This window comes from Lepidochelys kempii, chromosome 1 (assembly GCF_965140285.1).
Source record: "Lepidochelys kempii isolate rLepKem1 chromosome 1, rLepKem1.hap1, whole genome shotgun sequence".
In the NCBI taxonomy this organism is placed as follows: domain Eukaryota; kingdom Metazoa; phylum Chordata; order Testudines; family Cheloniidae; genus Lepidochelys; species Lepidochelys kempii.
Window position 1 is genome coordinate 126,507,006 of NC_136380.1, and position 16,330 is coordinate 126,523,335.

The 16,330-nt window shown below is 42.6% G+C and overlaps 1 protein-coding gene across 2 annotated transcripts in view; it reads right to left on the minus strand.

Moving 5' to 3' along the window:
• DHRSX (dehydrogenase/reductase X-linked) overlaps positions 1–16,330 on the minus strand; it is a 224,396-nt gene that overhangs the window by 84,243 nt on the left and 123,823 nt on the right. Inside the window, exon 4 of one of the 2 annotated variants that reach the window (XM_073354104.2) lies at positions 4,652–4,720. The exons of the other annotated variant lie outside the window; for it this stretch is intronic. Coding sequence (XP_073210205.1) covers positions 4,652–4,720 — 69 coding nt within the window. The remainder of the gene's footprint in view (positions 1–4,651; positions 4,721–16,330) is intronic. 2 annotated transcript variants of the gene reach the window in all.

Consider the following 16,330-nt stretch of genomic DNA (forward strand, 5'->3'; position numbering starts at 1 on the left):
ATGTCTTTAGGATCTGCTGCTGACCTTCCTGTAGCTTTAGGGTGAAATTGACAAAGCTTTGTCAATTTTGTCCCTGTCCACAGGGTTCTGAATGGCACCAGAGTGAAAATGACCAGAGACTTAGCAGTTTCACTTTGCAGATCTGGTTTGGCAAAAGTAGGTGCAGGAGCAGGGGCACTAGAGTTGTCTGTTAGAAGACTCTGGAAGGTAGCTATGCATCAGTTCACATTTGGAATATTTTCTTCACAACCATAAGGGTTAGAAACTGCATGCCAGATCCTTGGTCCAGGTTAAGTCCCATTTGCATCACTGGGATGGTACAAAAGGAATTTATAGGTGATCTAAAGAAGTAGCTGAGGATTCCTCTGCCCAAAGGGAATCTCTTGTTGAAAGAAAGAAACTGCAAAAATGGATTGCTTGGCATCTCCTTGCCCCTATTAGCTGAGGAAGTTTTCCTACTTGACACAGGTGAATGGGTTTTTGAAACAGTGAATATGGACACTTTTCACTCCTATAATTAGCAAGCTGCAAATTGCTTTTCCCCCCTACACAGGTGACATTCCCCACTGGTGCAGAGGCCAGCACAAGACCTACTCTGTGCATCACTTACATTCCACTTATGCCTACAAAATAGGGCTCAATGTGGGGCATAAGTGGTGCATTGTCCTTGCAGTGCCTCTTCCCCCCAATAGAGGAGTGAATTTCACTTACATGCAAAAAACTTTGTCCAAGCAATGCATAGGTATTTGTCCATCAGATACAATACAAAAGAAAAGAAATAATGATTCCTGCTGATTCTTGTTAGTTTGAATTTTATGCAGCCATGAGAACAAACTAAGTAAAATAACTTAAAAGAAGAACAGGTTATTGTAAATGGAAGATAAATAAGGTATGAGAAATTCTCTTTTGTTCCTTCCCATCAAACATTTAAAGTGATTATAGGTTTCTCCAACAATGTGCTAAAAGTTTTAAAAATTGTGGGAAAACTAAAGCTTATCTTTACCCCTGAGAGGTTGAATGGAAAATAAGCATCCAGCTCAGATATATATTATTAAAGATGGTAAATATCAGCAGGGCAGAAGCATGACAAAATGAAAATGTACTTCACAGTTAGCTAGGACTGACACAAAGCCAGATTGACCAAACAGTCAAGCATACCCAGACACAGGGCCAAATTCTAAAATAGTGTAAATTGCTGAAGTTCAGTGAGTCAATGGAGCTCAGCTCAATGACATCAGGTGAGGTTTTAACTCAAACTTGGGAAACTACAACCTCTATCATCTCTTTCAAATTTCCCAACTCTATAGCTGCAAATTTGCAGTGCATTCTGGGTGCAAAGCCCAAAAGCTAAGACATTTTAGATATGTCGACACTGTCCCTGTAGGTGTAATTTGCAGCATGGGTAGACATACTGCACTAGCTCTGATTGGAGCTAGCATGCTACAAATAGTTTAGCTGCAGTGTCACAAGAAACAGGTAGGCTATCTGCCCTAGCATGATCCCATCTGAAATCACAGGCATGTACTCAGGGCGGCTAGCCAGTCTTGCCACTAGCACTTCTATTTTTAGCATGCTACCTCAATCAGAGCTAGTGCAGGTATGTCTACATATGCTGGAAATTACACATACAGCTCAAGTATAGACTTACCCTTTGAATCATATATATATTCTATTGATCAAGATTTCTAAAAAACAGAGATATATGCAGGAACAAGAGAGCTGGGCAGAGAACAAGTGGGCTCAGTTTAAAAGGCAACAATCAGGACTTCAGAACTTTTCATGAAAAGTGCACATACTCCAAATTATGCACCCAGCTCTTCTCACAAAGCGTTCACCTCTAAGACTTACAGAATTTGTGTTTTCTGTATGCACAATGTTCAGTTTGCATGCACTTACTAAATCAAAACCACTTTTTCTGCAAAGCTTCTAGTCCCCAATTAAAGCAATTTACATGCCAGGTTTCAACTTCAGCCATCTTTTTCATATCCCTGCTCCATAGCCCCTTCCTCCCCAAAAAGCATTAGGGTTTTTTTTAAAAAAATAAAGTGATTTCTTTCATAAAAAACATAAGAATGGCCATGCTTGGTCAGTCCAAGCTGAAAAGTCCCAGTCTTATTAATCTCTCCTCATATGGAACCTGTTCCATACTCCTGATAATTTTTGTTTCCCTTTTCTGAACCTTTTCCAATTCCAATATACCTTTTTTGAGAAGGGACACCCCACTTAACTCAAAAAGAAAGGGCCCAAACTTTCCAGAAGCATTCACTTTTGGACAGAGACTGAAGAGGGGAAGTTAGCTGAAAAGGTGAATTTTTCAGAAAATTATGGATGTGCAAACAGGAGTTTACAATGGACATCCTAATTACAAGCATAGCTGTAGTATGCACTATATTAGCACATCAGAACTTCCTTTAGATAAGGGAGCTCCCATGCAGATTAGTGAGGTTTATGGATTGCCAGATGCAGGAATGGGGTCAATGCCAGTGACGTCACAGTGCTCACACATTTCTCAAGACTTGGCTACATAAGTTCCATTGTTGACACTGATGATGCTTCTATTATCTTGTCCTGGATGTTACTACAAAGAAGGAGGCTTTACTGAAGTGTGAATTAGATAGATCCTCTTGTAGGTGTAATTCATTGCCCCACGTTCTTGATTTTTTTTAAAATCCACACAAAATGATATTCTTAAATCCAGCAGGTCTGCTTGTTTACACTAATATAAATTAAGCCAAATTGGCTGGTAATGGAACAGAAAACATTAATATATTCTTTTCAAAGGAGCACTCAAACAAATCTTTTCTAGTATGTTGAACAGAGGTTCTCTACAGAGACAAATACAGCAAATAAGGTTGGAGAGCTACAATAATTCACTCTTAATAAGACCTGTCGTCAACACTGTGTCTAAATCTCACACGCCTTCAAGATGGTGTTCAGTTTTAAGATAAGAAAACCATTGTAAGATGGCAAGATAGTTTTCTCATTGGTTACAGTACTGGAGAAATACAGAAAGGTGCAGCTGTTTAACCTTTCAACACCACAGGATAAGAATAATCTTCTGTGTGTATAGATATTATTGTAATACAGCTCTGTATCACCAGCAAAACACCTCGGAGTTCTGTGATCTCTGAGCTAATAGAAGTAGGTTGGTTATGGTTATACATAATACTTTAAAGATCAAAAATTCTCTTGTGGAGGTCAAATCATTTTAAACAAACAATTAAAAGTCAATATTTTTTCACTCTAGGCAAGGATATCTTAAGGGATATACAGTATGTTCAATATTTCTGTGCCCCATTTGACATTGACAAGACACACAAAGAGACTATTTTCCCCTTCAATTACCTTTTGAGAGTAGAAAGACATGTCAGTGCAAAACACTGCCATACCTGAACAAATGTGGCTTAGGAAAGTGTTTCCTATTCAAGAAAAAATATGCTAGGTGATTACTTCATCAACAATATATATTTTTCCTGGCTGGAAATATTGGGAATAGCCTCACAACTATGACACATTAAAAACAAGAATATATCATTTAGGGTAAGAATGTGTGGGGGGGACCTCTAGATTGTTTAACTACAGATTTTGGATAATGCATTAAAAAGTTCACAAAGTTAAAAAAGAGTAATTCCATACAGAGGGTGTAAAACCAGAAAGAGGTCTGGTCTTTCTGGATATGTGTTATGTTACTTATAGAACTGAATTACATGGGAGGAAAAAAATCAAGCTTCTCCACTCATTTGTACCTTAGTTTAAATCAGACGAGAGCTATCTACTCTCTCTCCCTCTTCCTTAAGAGGTTATTATACATAAAAAGACAGATCAGTGTTGCAACCATGAAACATTTTAACCTAGTTCTAGCTTCTTCCTTCCCATTAACTAAGCCACACATATACATAGATGTTGGCTATACTCAGAATGCCCTTCATTCCGGTCCAGTAAGCAGAAGTACTGTGGAACTAATATGCAAACATCCAACCTAATTACTGTTACCTAGAAGATCTGGAATCTAACTTTTTGGGGTGAGGGAGGAAGGAGGGTCTTCAATTTCCTTCCCCCTTCTCCCTGGCTAAGGGAGCATTTCTTTCTCTGAGACAATGACAAAAGAATTTTCTTAGCCAGTTCAAGTAAGAGAAAGACTATCTATCTTGGCCCCCATTACTGCATCTTTATGTACTTAACCTCACAACACACCCCTAGAAGGTAGGGCAGTAGTATCTTCCCTGTTTTACAAATGGGGAACTAAAACACAGAGTGTATGCAACTTGCCCAACATTACATGGGAAGCCTGTGCTGGAGCACAGAGAATTGCACCACAGTCTCCCAAGCCCCAGGCTAGGGCCCTAATCATGGGACCATCCTTCCTCTCTCTTTCATTAGGTTATGCCATGTTTACTGCATATATGGCATATACATGTGGCCATTCCACATTTCTGTGCATGAACATCACAGTTAGTCAGTACTGGGAAAGACAGCTCCTTATTTATGAAGCTACCGCAGCTAGCAAATGAAGTAGGAAGAGAGCCTAAGACATAAGCCCTTGTATCAGAAGTCTGGTATAAGCCAGAACCTGTTCACACAATCTGGCAAGAACAGGGCTGATATTGCAGAAATAGACATTCCTAAAAAGTGCTAAGCACAAAGTACTTACGCAAACACATCCCGATATCAAGTGGTACCAGAACATTCCCCAAGGAAAAGAGAAACACACTGACCCCACCTAAAAGATAAGGTCAGAATAACAGTACACAATAAAAATGTTTTAATCAAACGAACATGTACAAAGTAATAAGTAGCCATGTCAGGGGGCAGTAACTATGTCAAAGGCAATACTAACTTGTTTGTATCAGGATATAAAGATGTATCTCAGAGGGAGTATCTTTGTCCAGCAGAGGAGGGAATGGAGAGCCTAAGACAGCAACCAGTGGGTGGACAAAAATGTTTAAACTAAACTAATCATCCCTCTTGCCTTCTTTGTTCTTATGTTGGAATAAACACAGTGACAGAATTTGCCATCTGGAGCAGTGGGAAGAATGTGATCCCTTCCAAGTACAGGCCAATTTGATGAGCCACTGCCCCATGAGGTCAGCAAAGAATATTATTATTTTTTCTTTGGAAATACTGTTGCATTAATTTGGATCAGTGGTTCTCAACCAGGGGTACTCAGAGGCCTTCCTGGGGGGTACGTCAACTCATCTAGATATTTGCCTAGTTTTACAACAGGCTGCATAAAAATATACACTGAAATGTAAGTACAATATTTATATTCCAATTGATTTATTTTATAATCATATGGTAAAAATGAGAAAGTAAGCAATTTTTCAGTGATAGTGTGCGGTCACATTTTTGTGTTTTTATGTCTGATTTTGTAAGTTTTTAAGTGAGGAAACTTGGGGGTACACAAGACAAATGAGGCTCTTGAAAGGGGCACAGTAGTCTGGAAAGGTTGAGAGCCACTGATTTAGACAGAATAAATGGGCAAAAGGTTTTAGCATAACCCAGTCACTGTGCAACATTAAACAGTGGTAACCAAGGTTTGGTAAACAGAGATCTCAGCCTCTTTGGTACCACGGTGCAAACATTCTAAAAATCCTTTAAACCCTTTATTCAAGATACAGAAAAAAAGAAAAAACACAGGTAAAACATTTGAAATGTAAAGTATTAAGTACAGCTTTCATTTTAACAGCATCCCTTGTTTCCTTTCCATTTAGCTGGCGAGAGTTCTAGGAGCAAAAATCCCTTTGTTTGACAGTGTCTTAGATGGTAATTACTTCTCTTTTATCCAAAAGGACGATTATGAGTTTACATGGCTGGAGCTGTTGTTCAACTCCAATCCCATTTCATCTCAGGTGGTGTTTTGGATTGATCTGGAGCTGATAGAGATGGCAATATCATCTGACTCCCTCTCTCTGACCCAGTTTAGTCAAGACATCTCAGGATCTGGATTATAAAGAAACAGTGGGGGTGCAAATCATGATGGTGAAGCTTGATCCAGTAGCTTCTGCTGTTCTTCCTTTCTTGTCCTCCCAAAGTCTCTTCTTTAAGAACCCACAAAGGAAGTGATGCATAGAATAGTCCATCCCCTCATTATTTTGTCCACCAATTTGGCCTAATATCCAGCACATCAATTTTGGTTCATTGGTTTCTGATTCCACATCTTCTATTTTTACCAAGCATGATTTCAACATAGCCCTTGAATTATAGCAATGTGGCCTTTTTTTCCCCAAGACTAATTTAGTCTCTCTGGTTCTCTTGCACCCATTTATAACATTCATTACTGAAAGCAACTTGACCCACTTTTCATCAACATCTGTTATTATAGGTTGTTGTAACATCTTATGAACGTTCATATACCTTTTTACAATTAAGGTAAATTTGTAGGCCCAGTTATGACACCACTAAAGGTACATCTACACTGCATGTCTTTCAATGGCATGTAGAGTACATATGTACCTAGCACCCCTAGCACGGGTAAAATAAGTAAAGACACAAGCACCTACCCTAGATGGCACTATACTCTCCTAAGCTATGCCTCCCTGTCTACATGCTATTTTTATCAATGTAGTGTTGTGCTCCTGGAGTCTCACCCTGCCTCAGGAAGAGACTCCAACAGTGGGGAAAGGCTCCGGCGCGGGGGGGGGGGAGTGGAGGGAAGGGATGGGGGGCCAGTAGCAAAAGGCTTTGGCAGCTCTCTGATGCCAGAGCCTTCCCCACCACAGGAAAAGACTCTAGCAGCAGGGACGCAATGGGGAAAGACTGTCAGTTCCCCACTGCTGGAGTCTTTCCCCGCATCAGGGAAAGACTCTGGCAGCAGGGAAAGGATTCCCCGCTGCCTCTTCCCTGCCAGAGCCTTTCTTCACCATGGTGAAAGGCTCACGCAGCAGGGAGCTGCTGAAATCTTTCCCCACTGCCTCCCAGCTGCCAGAGTGTTTGACGTGTAACTACATACTGCAGTGTGGACGTGGCCTGCTTTGTACTGCACCATGTATCCACATGTATACTACATGCCGCTTACACTGGGGTGGTGACAGCCCACTGACCAGATTTCATGGTGGTCTGAGGGCTCTGTATTTCGCTGATGAGGCTTCTGCAAGTTGGCTTGGCAAGCTCCACATTCTATAAGAAGTGTAAGACGTAGCCTACTTTAAATGATGATTGCTTAGGAATTAAAACAACAAATACTTTAATTTTTTTCTTAAAATACATGACATTTTTCACAAAAGTTAAAACTATATCAGTCTTTCACCAAAAATATCATTTTAAAATGTTTTGACAAAAAAAATGTTTTGTTTCAAAAATTTCAACCCACTCTAGCGTTGATGTTTGAACTGGACTTATTGGTACTCTGCTGATTCATCAAATTAGATTAATTCATGGAGGATAGGTCCACCAATGGAGATTAGACAAGATGGTCAGGGACAAACCCCATGCTCTGGGTGTCCCTAAACCTCTGACTGCCAGAAGCTGGGACTAGACGACGGGATGGATCATTCAATAATTGCCCTGTTCTGTCGATTCCCTCTGAAGCATCTCGCACTGGCCACCATTAGAAGACAGGATACTGGGCTACCCGGACCATTGGTCATACCCAATATGGCTATTCTGACAGTATCTACATCTCCCACTGAGATGTACATGTGAGTCTGGTGAACGTTTGCCCTGATGGTAAAGACCATTGCCCTGAGTAGCACTGGTATGAAAACTATTTTTTTCCTGAAAAAAAAAAATCACTGAAAATGACTTTAATTTTCACCATTTTTTCCAGGTTTTCACTGAAAAAAAAAACTGTAAAAATCCAGCTTTTTTTAATAAAATTTCAAAAGTTTTCAACAAAAACTGCATTTTGTCGGAAGATTTCCATTTCATTGGAAAGTGCATTTTCCATCAAAAACAATTTAAAAAAAAACACTGAGGGAAAATTTTTGACCTGCTCTATCCCCGAGTTCCACTTTGTTGATATTGAAGCAGTAATCCCAGGGAGACCATTTTCTTTGTTCTGAATGTGCGCATGTGTCAGAATCCCAAACATACAGTCAGGACCAAGGGTCAGAGTAGGGGCAAATGTGAGATGGGGAGTAGCAGAGGAGTTCGTAGTTAGGTTCCAGGCCAGGGTCAACACCAAGGGTGAGAGTCCGAATCAGAAGGTGAAGTCCAAATCAAGCCAAGGTCAAAGCCAAGAGTTCAGGATTTGAGCAAGGAATGGCTGTCGCAGCTATTGGAAATCCACACTACTGCCTGGACGCTTCCTGGAACACCCCTTAAGTTTACATAGAGTGGGGAGCCAATCAGGAGTCATAGGACTTCTGCCTGTAGACCCCTTGAGGTGGGACTTCCCATAGTCTGTGTCAATAGTAGGTCATGGGCAGTGGAGCGCAAGCGGATTACAGCTGCTGCTAGGTGACAGAGATACCAGCTGCTTGGCAGCTGTGCAAGTCTGGGTTCTAGACCTGCAGGGCATTACAACACATGTGGCTTGCCAGACTTCTATCACCCAACAACAAGTACAAGATCAACTGTGAAATATTCAGTAGCCTCACTGATGGCAGAACATGGCGCTTAGAAAGCTGCTAAGTAGTTGTCAAAAAGAAAGGGAAAATATGCAGAAGGGTAATCTATTTCAGAAACTATTCAGTTTAGTCTTTGCTTCAAAACACTTTGTGAGGGTTGGCTGGCTCACAGGAAAGATAAAAAGATTTTGAAATTTCTAGGTCATAGGTTTGAATTTTTCCCAACACAGAAGTAACCCAAAAAGTGTATTATCTGATGACTGTTAGCTGTACGGGACATGTGTTGGTGGTGAACCTGCTTCTTAAGGGCTTCTGTGAGATGGTGTAAACTTTTCAGAAGCTTTTCAGAACCTATATCACAGAACTCACTGACATGCTTGATTGGCAGCAGCCTCAGCAAAGAAGTCAAGAACTAAATAGACATGGAAAAAAAACCTGCTCTGTCATCTATATAGGTGTGCCTTCCTCCAGAGCTAGCTGAAAGTAAAGTGGCAAGACAGTGCGTGGGAGCCTGAATGGCTCCTGTCATTAATTAACCTGTTTGCTTGAATGAATGAAGGACTTTAGCTTCCAGTAGTGTTGATCTGGCACCTTTCACAAACAATACAGTCTATGGATATAGAGATATAGATTTTAGTAAGTGCGAAATGCCCATTCTTGCCTAAATCTTCCCCAGATTAAATTATACCTTTAAACTTGACTACAGCTATTTTTGTAATCATGAGATCAGCTGAAGTCTGGACAAAGGGAGAGTGTTTGTAAAACTTCTAATGAAAGCTGTCAGCATGAGTTGATACTAGACAATACAGACAACGCACAGCCCTGAAAGCAAGAATTACTCAGAAACTCCATGATGCTCAGTAGAACACTTGCCTCTAAGCAGAAACAAAATAACCTCAAAATTAAATAACTAGAAGCAGAAGAGAACAGCATATGAATTCCTGCTCCACTGACCTGACTTACACTGCTTGAATTCATGGCTGACATTAGCAGGGTACTGTTATGAGAGAGAATTCCTTTGAAGCCCCTCACTACAAATGGGCACTGCAGTAAAATGATCTGGTGAAAAGTAACAGAAAAACAGAGCCACGGATGGGAAGAGAACAAGAAAAGGGGAACAAGTAAAGTAACCATAGAGGAAAGAGGCAATAAAAAAGTTCTCTTAAAGCTTTGTTCTTCCAAAACTTTAGATGTAATATTACTAAGAAAAAATGGAAAAGAATATAAAATTAATATACTGTAATGATAACTATTTATTTGTACTGAAGTATAAGCTGAGAGGCAGCATAGTCCAGTGGGAAGGGCACTGAATTAGGAGTCAGCAGACCTGGGTTGCATTCCTGGTTCTGACACTGAGTCATATGGGCTTGTGCAAGTCACTTCACCTGTCTACCCCATGTGGCCTGCTCAATGTGTTTGTACAGTGCCAACACAATAGAACCCAAGTCTCACTCAGGGTCTATAGGTGCTACCATAATAATGATAATCAAAGTGTATCTATTGCAAAATTTCCTACAGCTCAGTCACACACACACACACACACATATATGAAAAAAGCCCAATACCAAAAACATCATCTTTACCTTTTCTGTCTGCCAGGACACATTAAGCAGATGATCTCATGTTGCAGGAGGATGCCTAAAACTTTATCCTGAGAAGTCACAACTAATTCAGAAACCATGATAATATGACAGTAAATTAAATTCTCCCTCCAAAGTGCTTTGCACTTTTCTATGCTTTTCTTCTGTTGCTCAATTACCTGAAGTTTTCTTCTGCATCCCAAATATCTCTCTTTCCTACCCTCAGTTATGCTGGTCACTTGCAAACATTCCTAACTCACTATTTTGCCCCTCTGCCTTCACTCACAAATACATTGCCCACCATCAGTCCTCCATCTGGTGTGGCATGAAAGAGAAATAGATTAGTAGGTGCCAGGTCTCAATAGGGGAAAAGAAAGGATCTATGCATTCCCCTAATCACTAATGATAGGGCCTCAGATGATTTATGTTGTACCACCGCCGACTAGAGAGAAGTTACTAAGGGCTTGTCTATACTGTCACTTTACAGCGCCGCAACTGTCTCGCTCAGGGGTGTGAAAAAGGAGGTGGGTTTTTTACAGTGCTGGGAGAGCTCTCTCCCAGCGCTCTGCCATGATGACATAAGCCATGTTAAAGCACTGCTGCCGCAGTGCTTTAACATTGCCAGCGTAGACTAGCCCAAAGACTTGGAAGGAGCTGGAGCACATCATTGTCTCCCAGTAACCACGAAAAGTGGGTGCAAACATGTATAAATGGTGGCACAATATGCTTCATCAAGGTCCTCTGATTTCTTCTGGGTCAGACTTGCATTCTTTGATAAGGTGAGAATTCCATAGCATCTTAAAATGCATTGGAAAACATTCAGATAGTATAGTTTACACAATCTATAGTGTTATTCACTTCATTCAAGAAAACTCTTTTATGTGAATTTTTTGGGGCATTTCAGTTCCTGCAGAGCTCTGTACCAACAGAACTGCAGGATCAAGGCTCTCCTGCAGAACTTGGGTTCAGTGTGCTGCAGAACGTACAGGGCTCTGTTAATAAGTTACAGAACCATGCTATTTGTTCTTACCTACTGTAGATGCTTCATCACTATGTTTAGAACTCTATAGTGAGCCCTGCTGTGTACCCATGGCGTTGACTGAGAGGGCCTAAAATAGCTCCTTCCCTGTGGGGTCTACAGCATCACCAGACCTTGTGTGGGATGTGGTGGGGAGAACAGCTGCTGATGGGCTATTACTTCCCCTCTCACACAGCTGAGCAAGGAAGTACAGTTTACCTGATGTGGAGAGGAAAGTAAACTGTGCCCAGAAAGGGCATGTGCAGCTCGCTGTCCCATGGAGCAGCAGTGACTGAACTGTGGCTCCGTGACAATTCAATCCCTGCTTTGCATATGTGCAATGCATTTGCATGCTGCTCCTTCCTTGCACTGGACTGTAAAGTGATAATCCATCCCTTTATGATTTTCTCAGCTACTATTTCTGGTATTACAGTAAATCTCACTGGATTATAATACTTCCCAGGATCAACATTAGCACATTTTTAAAAGACAGGTAGAAGACACTGGAAAGCTTCTAGTTTAATGATGAATTATATATTTTTGTTAGCAGCTCCATCGCTTGGATCTTCCAAAATGCTTGGATGCCTGCCATCTACTCTTTGTGATTTATTGCAAACTAATTTCTCTACTTATTCCAAACCCCCATTTGTTGACAATTCAATCTCCAACAACAGCAGACCTACCTTATTGTAAGTAGTGAAGCCTGAGGTAGGCATTTCACCATAATCTTCGGTGGGGACGACTAATACAAATAATTATTTATTTTCTCTATAATTTCATAATCTTCTTTGATTGCTCTTACACACTTCTGGGTAATAGTATGCAAAAGAGTGAATATTCTAATGGAATTTTTGGGGGGTTCCTGATATATGAGTGATATCTGGACCCAAGTAGCCACTGAATCCAAGTATCAGCCTCTCAGCAACAAACCTCTCCCACTAGATTCCCTCCTCCATCATACACCTAGTTCATACACCCCGCATACCTAGGGTTGCGTTCTGAGTGGAAGGAGATGACCAGTTGTTGTTCTACTTTCAACCTCCAAAGTCTTCAAGGTGGGAAGCTAAGTCTCAGCTAATCATTTTATACACACACACACACACACACACACCCTACACCTCCCATGCAGAAAGAAAGAAAAAAAGAACAGAAAAGAAGTCTTCTTAAGTGGGGGGAAGCATGGCTTGACCCACTTCCTCACTCTAGTTTTCTACCACAAGACCAAAAAATATTCCTCCAGTACCTACTGAAAGAATCCCTTCAATACTCTGGAGACAGTGGTACTATTCCACATTCCACTGCCAGAATTAAAGGGCCATTATCTGCAGGACTGGTAGGCAGTGTTTCTTGGTCCCACCCCGCAGAGTGCAGGCTACACTCCTCTCAAAGATCTTCAACTAGACTGAGGGGGATAGTTGTCTGCCTACCAGACATCATAAAAAAAAAGTTCTAAAAATCCAGGAAAGGGAGGACCAAGTTACGGACCCTGAAGCTGAGAGAAGGAATAGATGCCTCTGGACCACACTATTTCTAGAACATGGCTCCTAGTAAGGGAAATGTCTTGTGCTGGGTGGGTGCTTCATAAATGTATAGATTTTAATGTATTAAGAGACCATTACAATCATCTAGTCTGACCTGCTGCAAAACACAGCACAGAACTTTAACCAGTAATTCCCATATTGAACCTATGACTTCTGGTTCAGCTCCATCACATCCTTTAGAGAGACATCCACTCTTTGGGAGGTTTTTATCCTTCCTAATGTACAGGGATTGAGGCAGGATGGCAGGGAAATTGGGCTACTCTCCTTCTCACTCTCTTGGGGTGGGGAGTAACTGGTGAGGGTTGCATTCCCCTTTGCCAGTGAGTAACTTGTGCGGCAACAGAGAGGGTGCACAGTAGTTCATGACATCAGTGGAGAAACTGGTCTGCATTCCTCTCGCTCTTCTTGACCAATGAGATAGCACTACTGGATCAACAATTAGTCTAGAACAGGGGTGGGCAAACTCTGGCCCGGGGGCCGCATCTGGCCCTTCAGATATTTTAACGTGGCACTTAAGCTTCCGCCAGGGAGCAGGGTCCGGAGCTTGCCCCGCTCCGCATGTACTGTTGCTCTGCATGGCTCCCAGAAGCAGCGCATATCCCTCCTCCAGCTCCTACCTGTAGTGGCAGCCAAGGGGTTCAGCACGCTGCCCCCGCCCCTAGAACTGCCCCCAGAACTGCCCCCGCAGTTCCCATTGGTCGGGAACCATGGCCAATGGGAGCTGCAGGAGCAGCGCCTGTGGACAGGGCAGCGCACAGAGCTGCATGGTTGTGCCTCCACATAGGATCTGGAGGGGGGACATTCCGCTGCTTCTGAGAGCTGCTTGAGGCCCTTGGGCCAAAAAGTTTGCCCACCCCTAGTCTAGGGTCTACTCTTGCCCCCTGAGAATGAACATACTGATTTTATTCAGGTGATATTCAGATTGCCAGATAGTAAAATGTGTAATATTGATGATGGTGCTATTTGACTTAGCCATCCCTTTGGTGGACCTACTGTCTCTCACCTTTGAATCAAGCCTCTAGAGTAAACAGGGGCCTAGCCCAATTAATCCTTCACCTTGTAATATACTGTATTTTAGTCCATTAACTGCAGACGGAGGGTGAAATTCTGGCTTTAAGTCAATGGGAGTTTTGCCATTGACTGCAGTAAATGGCCAGGCTTTTAACCTTAAGGTTTAAATATGTAAGAGGACAAGTCCTTCGATTTCAGTGGTTTTGATATGTTGTCTTTAATATGACTAGCTTACAGCTATGAGTCGGAGGTACTGATCTCTAAACAACTGGTGAAACATATATCCCAACAGTTTCAGCACTTTACAGTGAGCAAATTGTAATTGTAACGGAACAGACACAGTATTGTGCTTCATAAAATACCTTCATCCTGTATATTTTAAGATTGACTTTCAACAGTACCCAGACTTTACATCCATTTCAAAGTAACCTTCCCCGTGAGCCCTGCTCTACACTAGGACTTTAGGTTTAATTTAGCAGCATTAAATCTATGTAAACCTGCACCCGTCCACACGATGAAGCCCTTATTTTTTTTTTTACTTAAAGGGCTCTTAAAATCGATTTCCTTACTCCACCCCTGACAAGTGGATTAGCACTTAAATCGGCCTTCCCGGGTCAAATTTCGGGTACTGTGGACACAATTCAACAGTACTGGCCTCCAGGAGCTATCCTAGAGTGCTCTATTGTGACCGCTCTGGACAGCACTCTTAACTCAGATGCATGGCCAGGTGGACAGGAAAAGAACCGAGAACTTTTGAATCTCATTTCCTGTTTGGCCAGAGTAGCAAGCTGCAGGTGACCATGCAGAGCTCATCAGCAGAGGTGACCATGATGGAGCCCCAGAATCGCAAAAGAGCTCCAGCATGGATCGAATGGGAGGTACGGGATCTGATCGCTGTATGGGGAGAGGAATCCGTGCTATCAGAACTCTGTTCCAGTTTTCGAAATGCCAAAACCTTTGTCAAAATCTCCCAGGGCATGAAGGCCAGAGGCCATAACAGGGACCCAAAGCAGTGCCGTGTGAAACTTAAGGAGCTGAGGCAAGCCTACCAGAAAACCAGAGAGGCGCTCCGGGTCAGAGCCCCAAACATGCCGCTTCTATGATAAGAAGAAGAAGATGAGGAGGAGGAGGAGGACGTAGATAGCTCACAGCAAGCAAGCGGAGAAACCGGTTTTCCCGACAGCCAGGAACTGTTTCTCACCCTGGACCTGGAGCCAGTACCCCTGAACCCACCCAAGGCTGCCTCCTGGACCCGGCAGGCAGAGAAGGGACCTTTGGTGAGTGTACCTTTTAAAATACTATACATGGTTTAAAAGCAAGCATGTGAAAGGATTAATTTGCCCTGGCATTCACGGCTCTCCTGGATGTACTCCCAAAGCCTTTGCAAAAGGTTTCTGGGGAGCGCAGCCTTATTGCGTCCTCCATGGTAGGACATTTTACCACTCCAGGCCAGTAACAAGTACTCGGGAATCATTGTACAACAAAGCATTGCAGTGTATGTTTGCTGGCGTTCAAACAACATCCGTTCTTTATCTCTCTGTGTTATCCTCAGGAGAGTGAGATATCATTCATGGTCACCTGGTTGAAATAGGGTGCTTTTCTTCAGAGGACACTCAGAGGTGCCCGTTCCTGCTGGGCTGTTTGCCTGTGGCTGAACAGAAATGTTCCCCGCTGTTAGCCACGGGAAGCGTGGAGGGTTGAGGGGGTAGCCACGCGGTGGGGGGAGGCAAAATGCGACCTTGTAACGAAAGCACATGTGCTATGTATGTAATGTTAACAGCAAGGTTTAACCTGAAAGAGTGTAGCCACTGTTTTATAAAATGTGCCTTTTTAAATACCGCTGTCCCTTTTTTTTTCTCCACCAGCTGCATGTGTTTCAATGATCACAGGATCTTCTCCTTTCCAGAGGCTAGTGAAGATTAGAAGGCAAAAAAAACCACTCCTGATGAAATGTTCTCTGAGCTCATTCTGTCCTCCCACACTAACAGAACACAGACGAATGCATAGAGGCAATTAATGTCAGAGTGCAGGAAAGCACAAAATGACCGGGAGGAGAGGTGGCGGGCTGAAGAGAGTAAGTGGCGGGCTAAAGACAGGGCTGAAGCTCATATGTGGCAGGAGCGTGATGAGAGGAGGCAGGATTCAATGCTGAGGCTGCTGAAGGATCAAACCAGTATGCTCCAGTGTATGGTTGAGCTGCAGCAAAGGCAGCTGGAGCACAGACTGCCACTACAGTCCCTGTGTAACCAACCACCCTCCTCCCCAAGTTCCATAGCCTCCTCACCCAGACGCCCAAGAATGCGGTGGGGGGGCCTCTGGCCAACCAGCCACTCACCACAGAGGATTGCCCAAAAAAACAAAAGGCTGGCATTCAATAAATTTTAAAGTTGTAAACTTTTAAAGTGCTGTGTGGCATTTTCCTTCCCTCCTCCACCACCCCTCCTGGGCTACCTTGGTAGTCATCCCCCTATTTGTGTGATGAATGAATAAAGAATGCATGACTGTGAAGCAACAATGACTTTATTGCCTCTGCAAGTGGTGATCCAAGGGAGGAGGGAAGGGTGGTTAGCTTACAGGGAAGTAGAGCGAACCAAGGGGCGGGGGGTTTCATCAAGGAGAAACAAACAGAACTTTCATACCGTAGCCTGGCCAGTCATGAAACTGGTTTTCAAA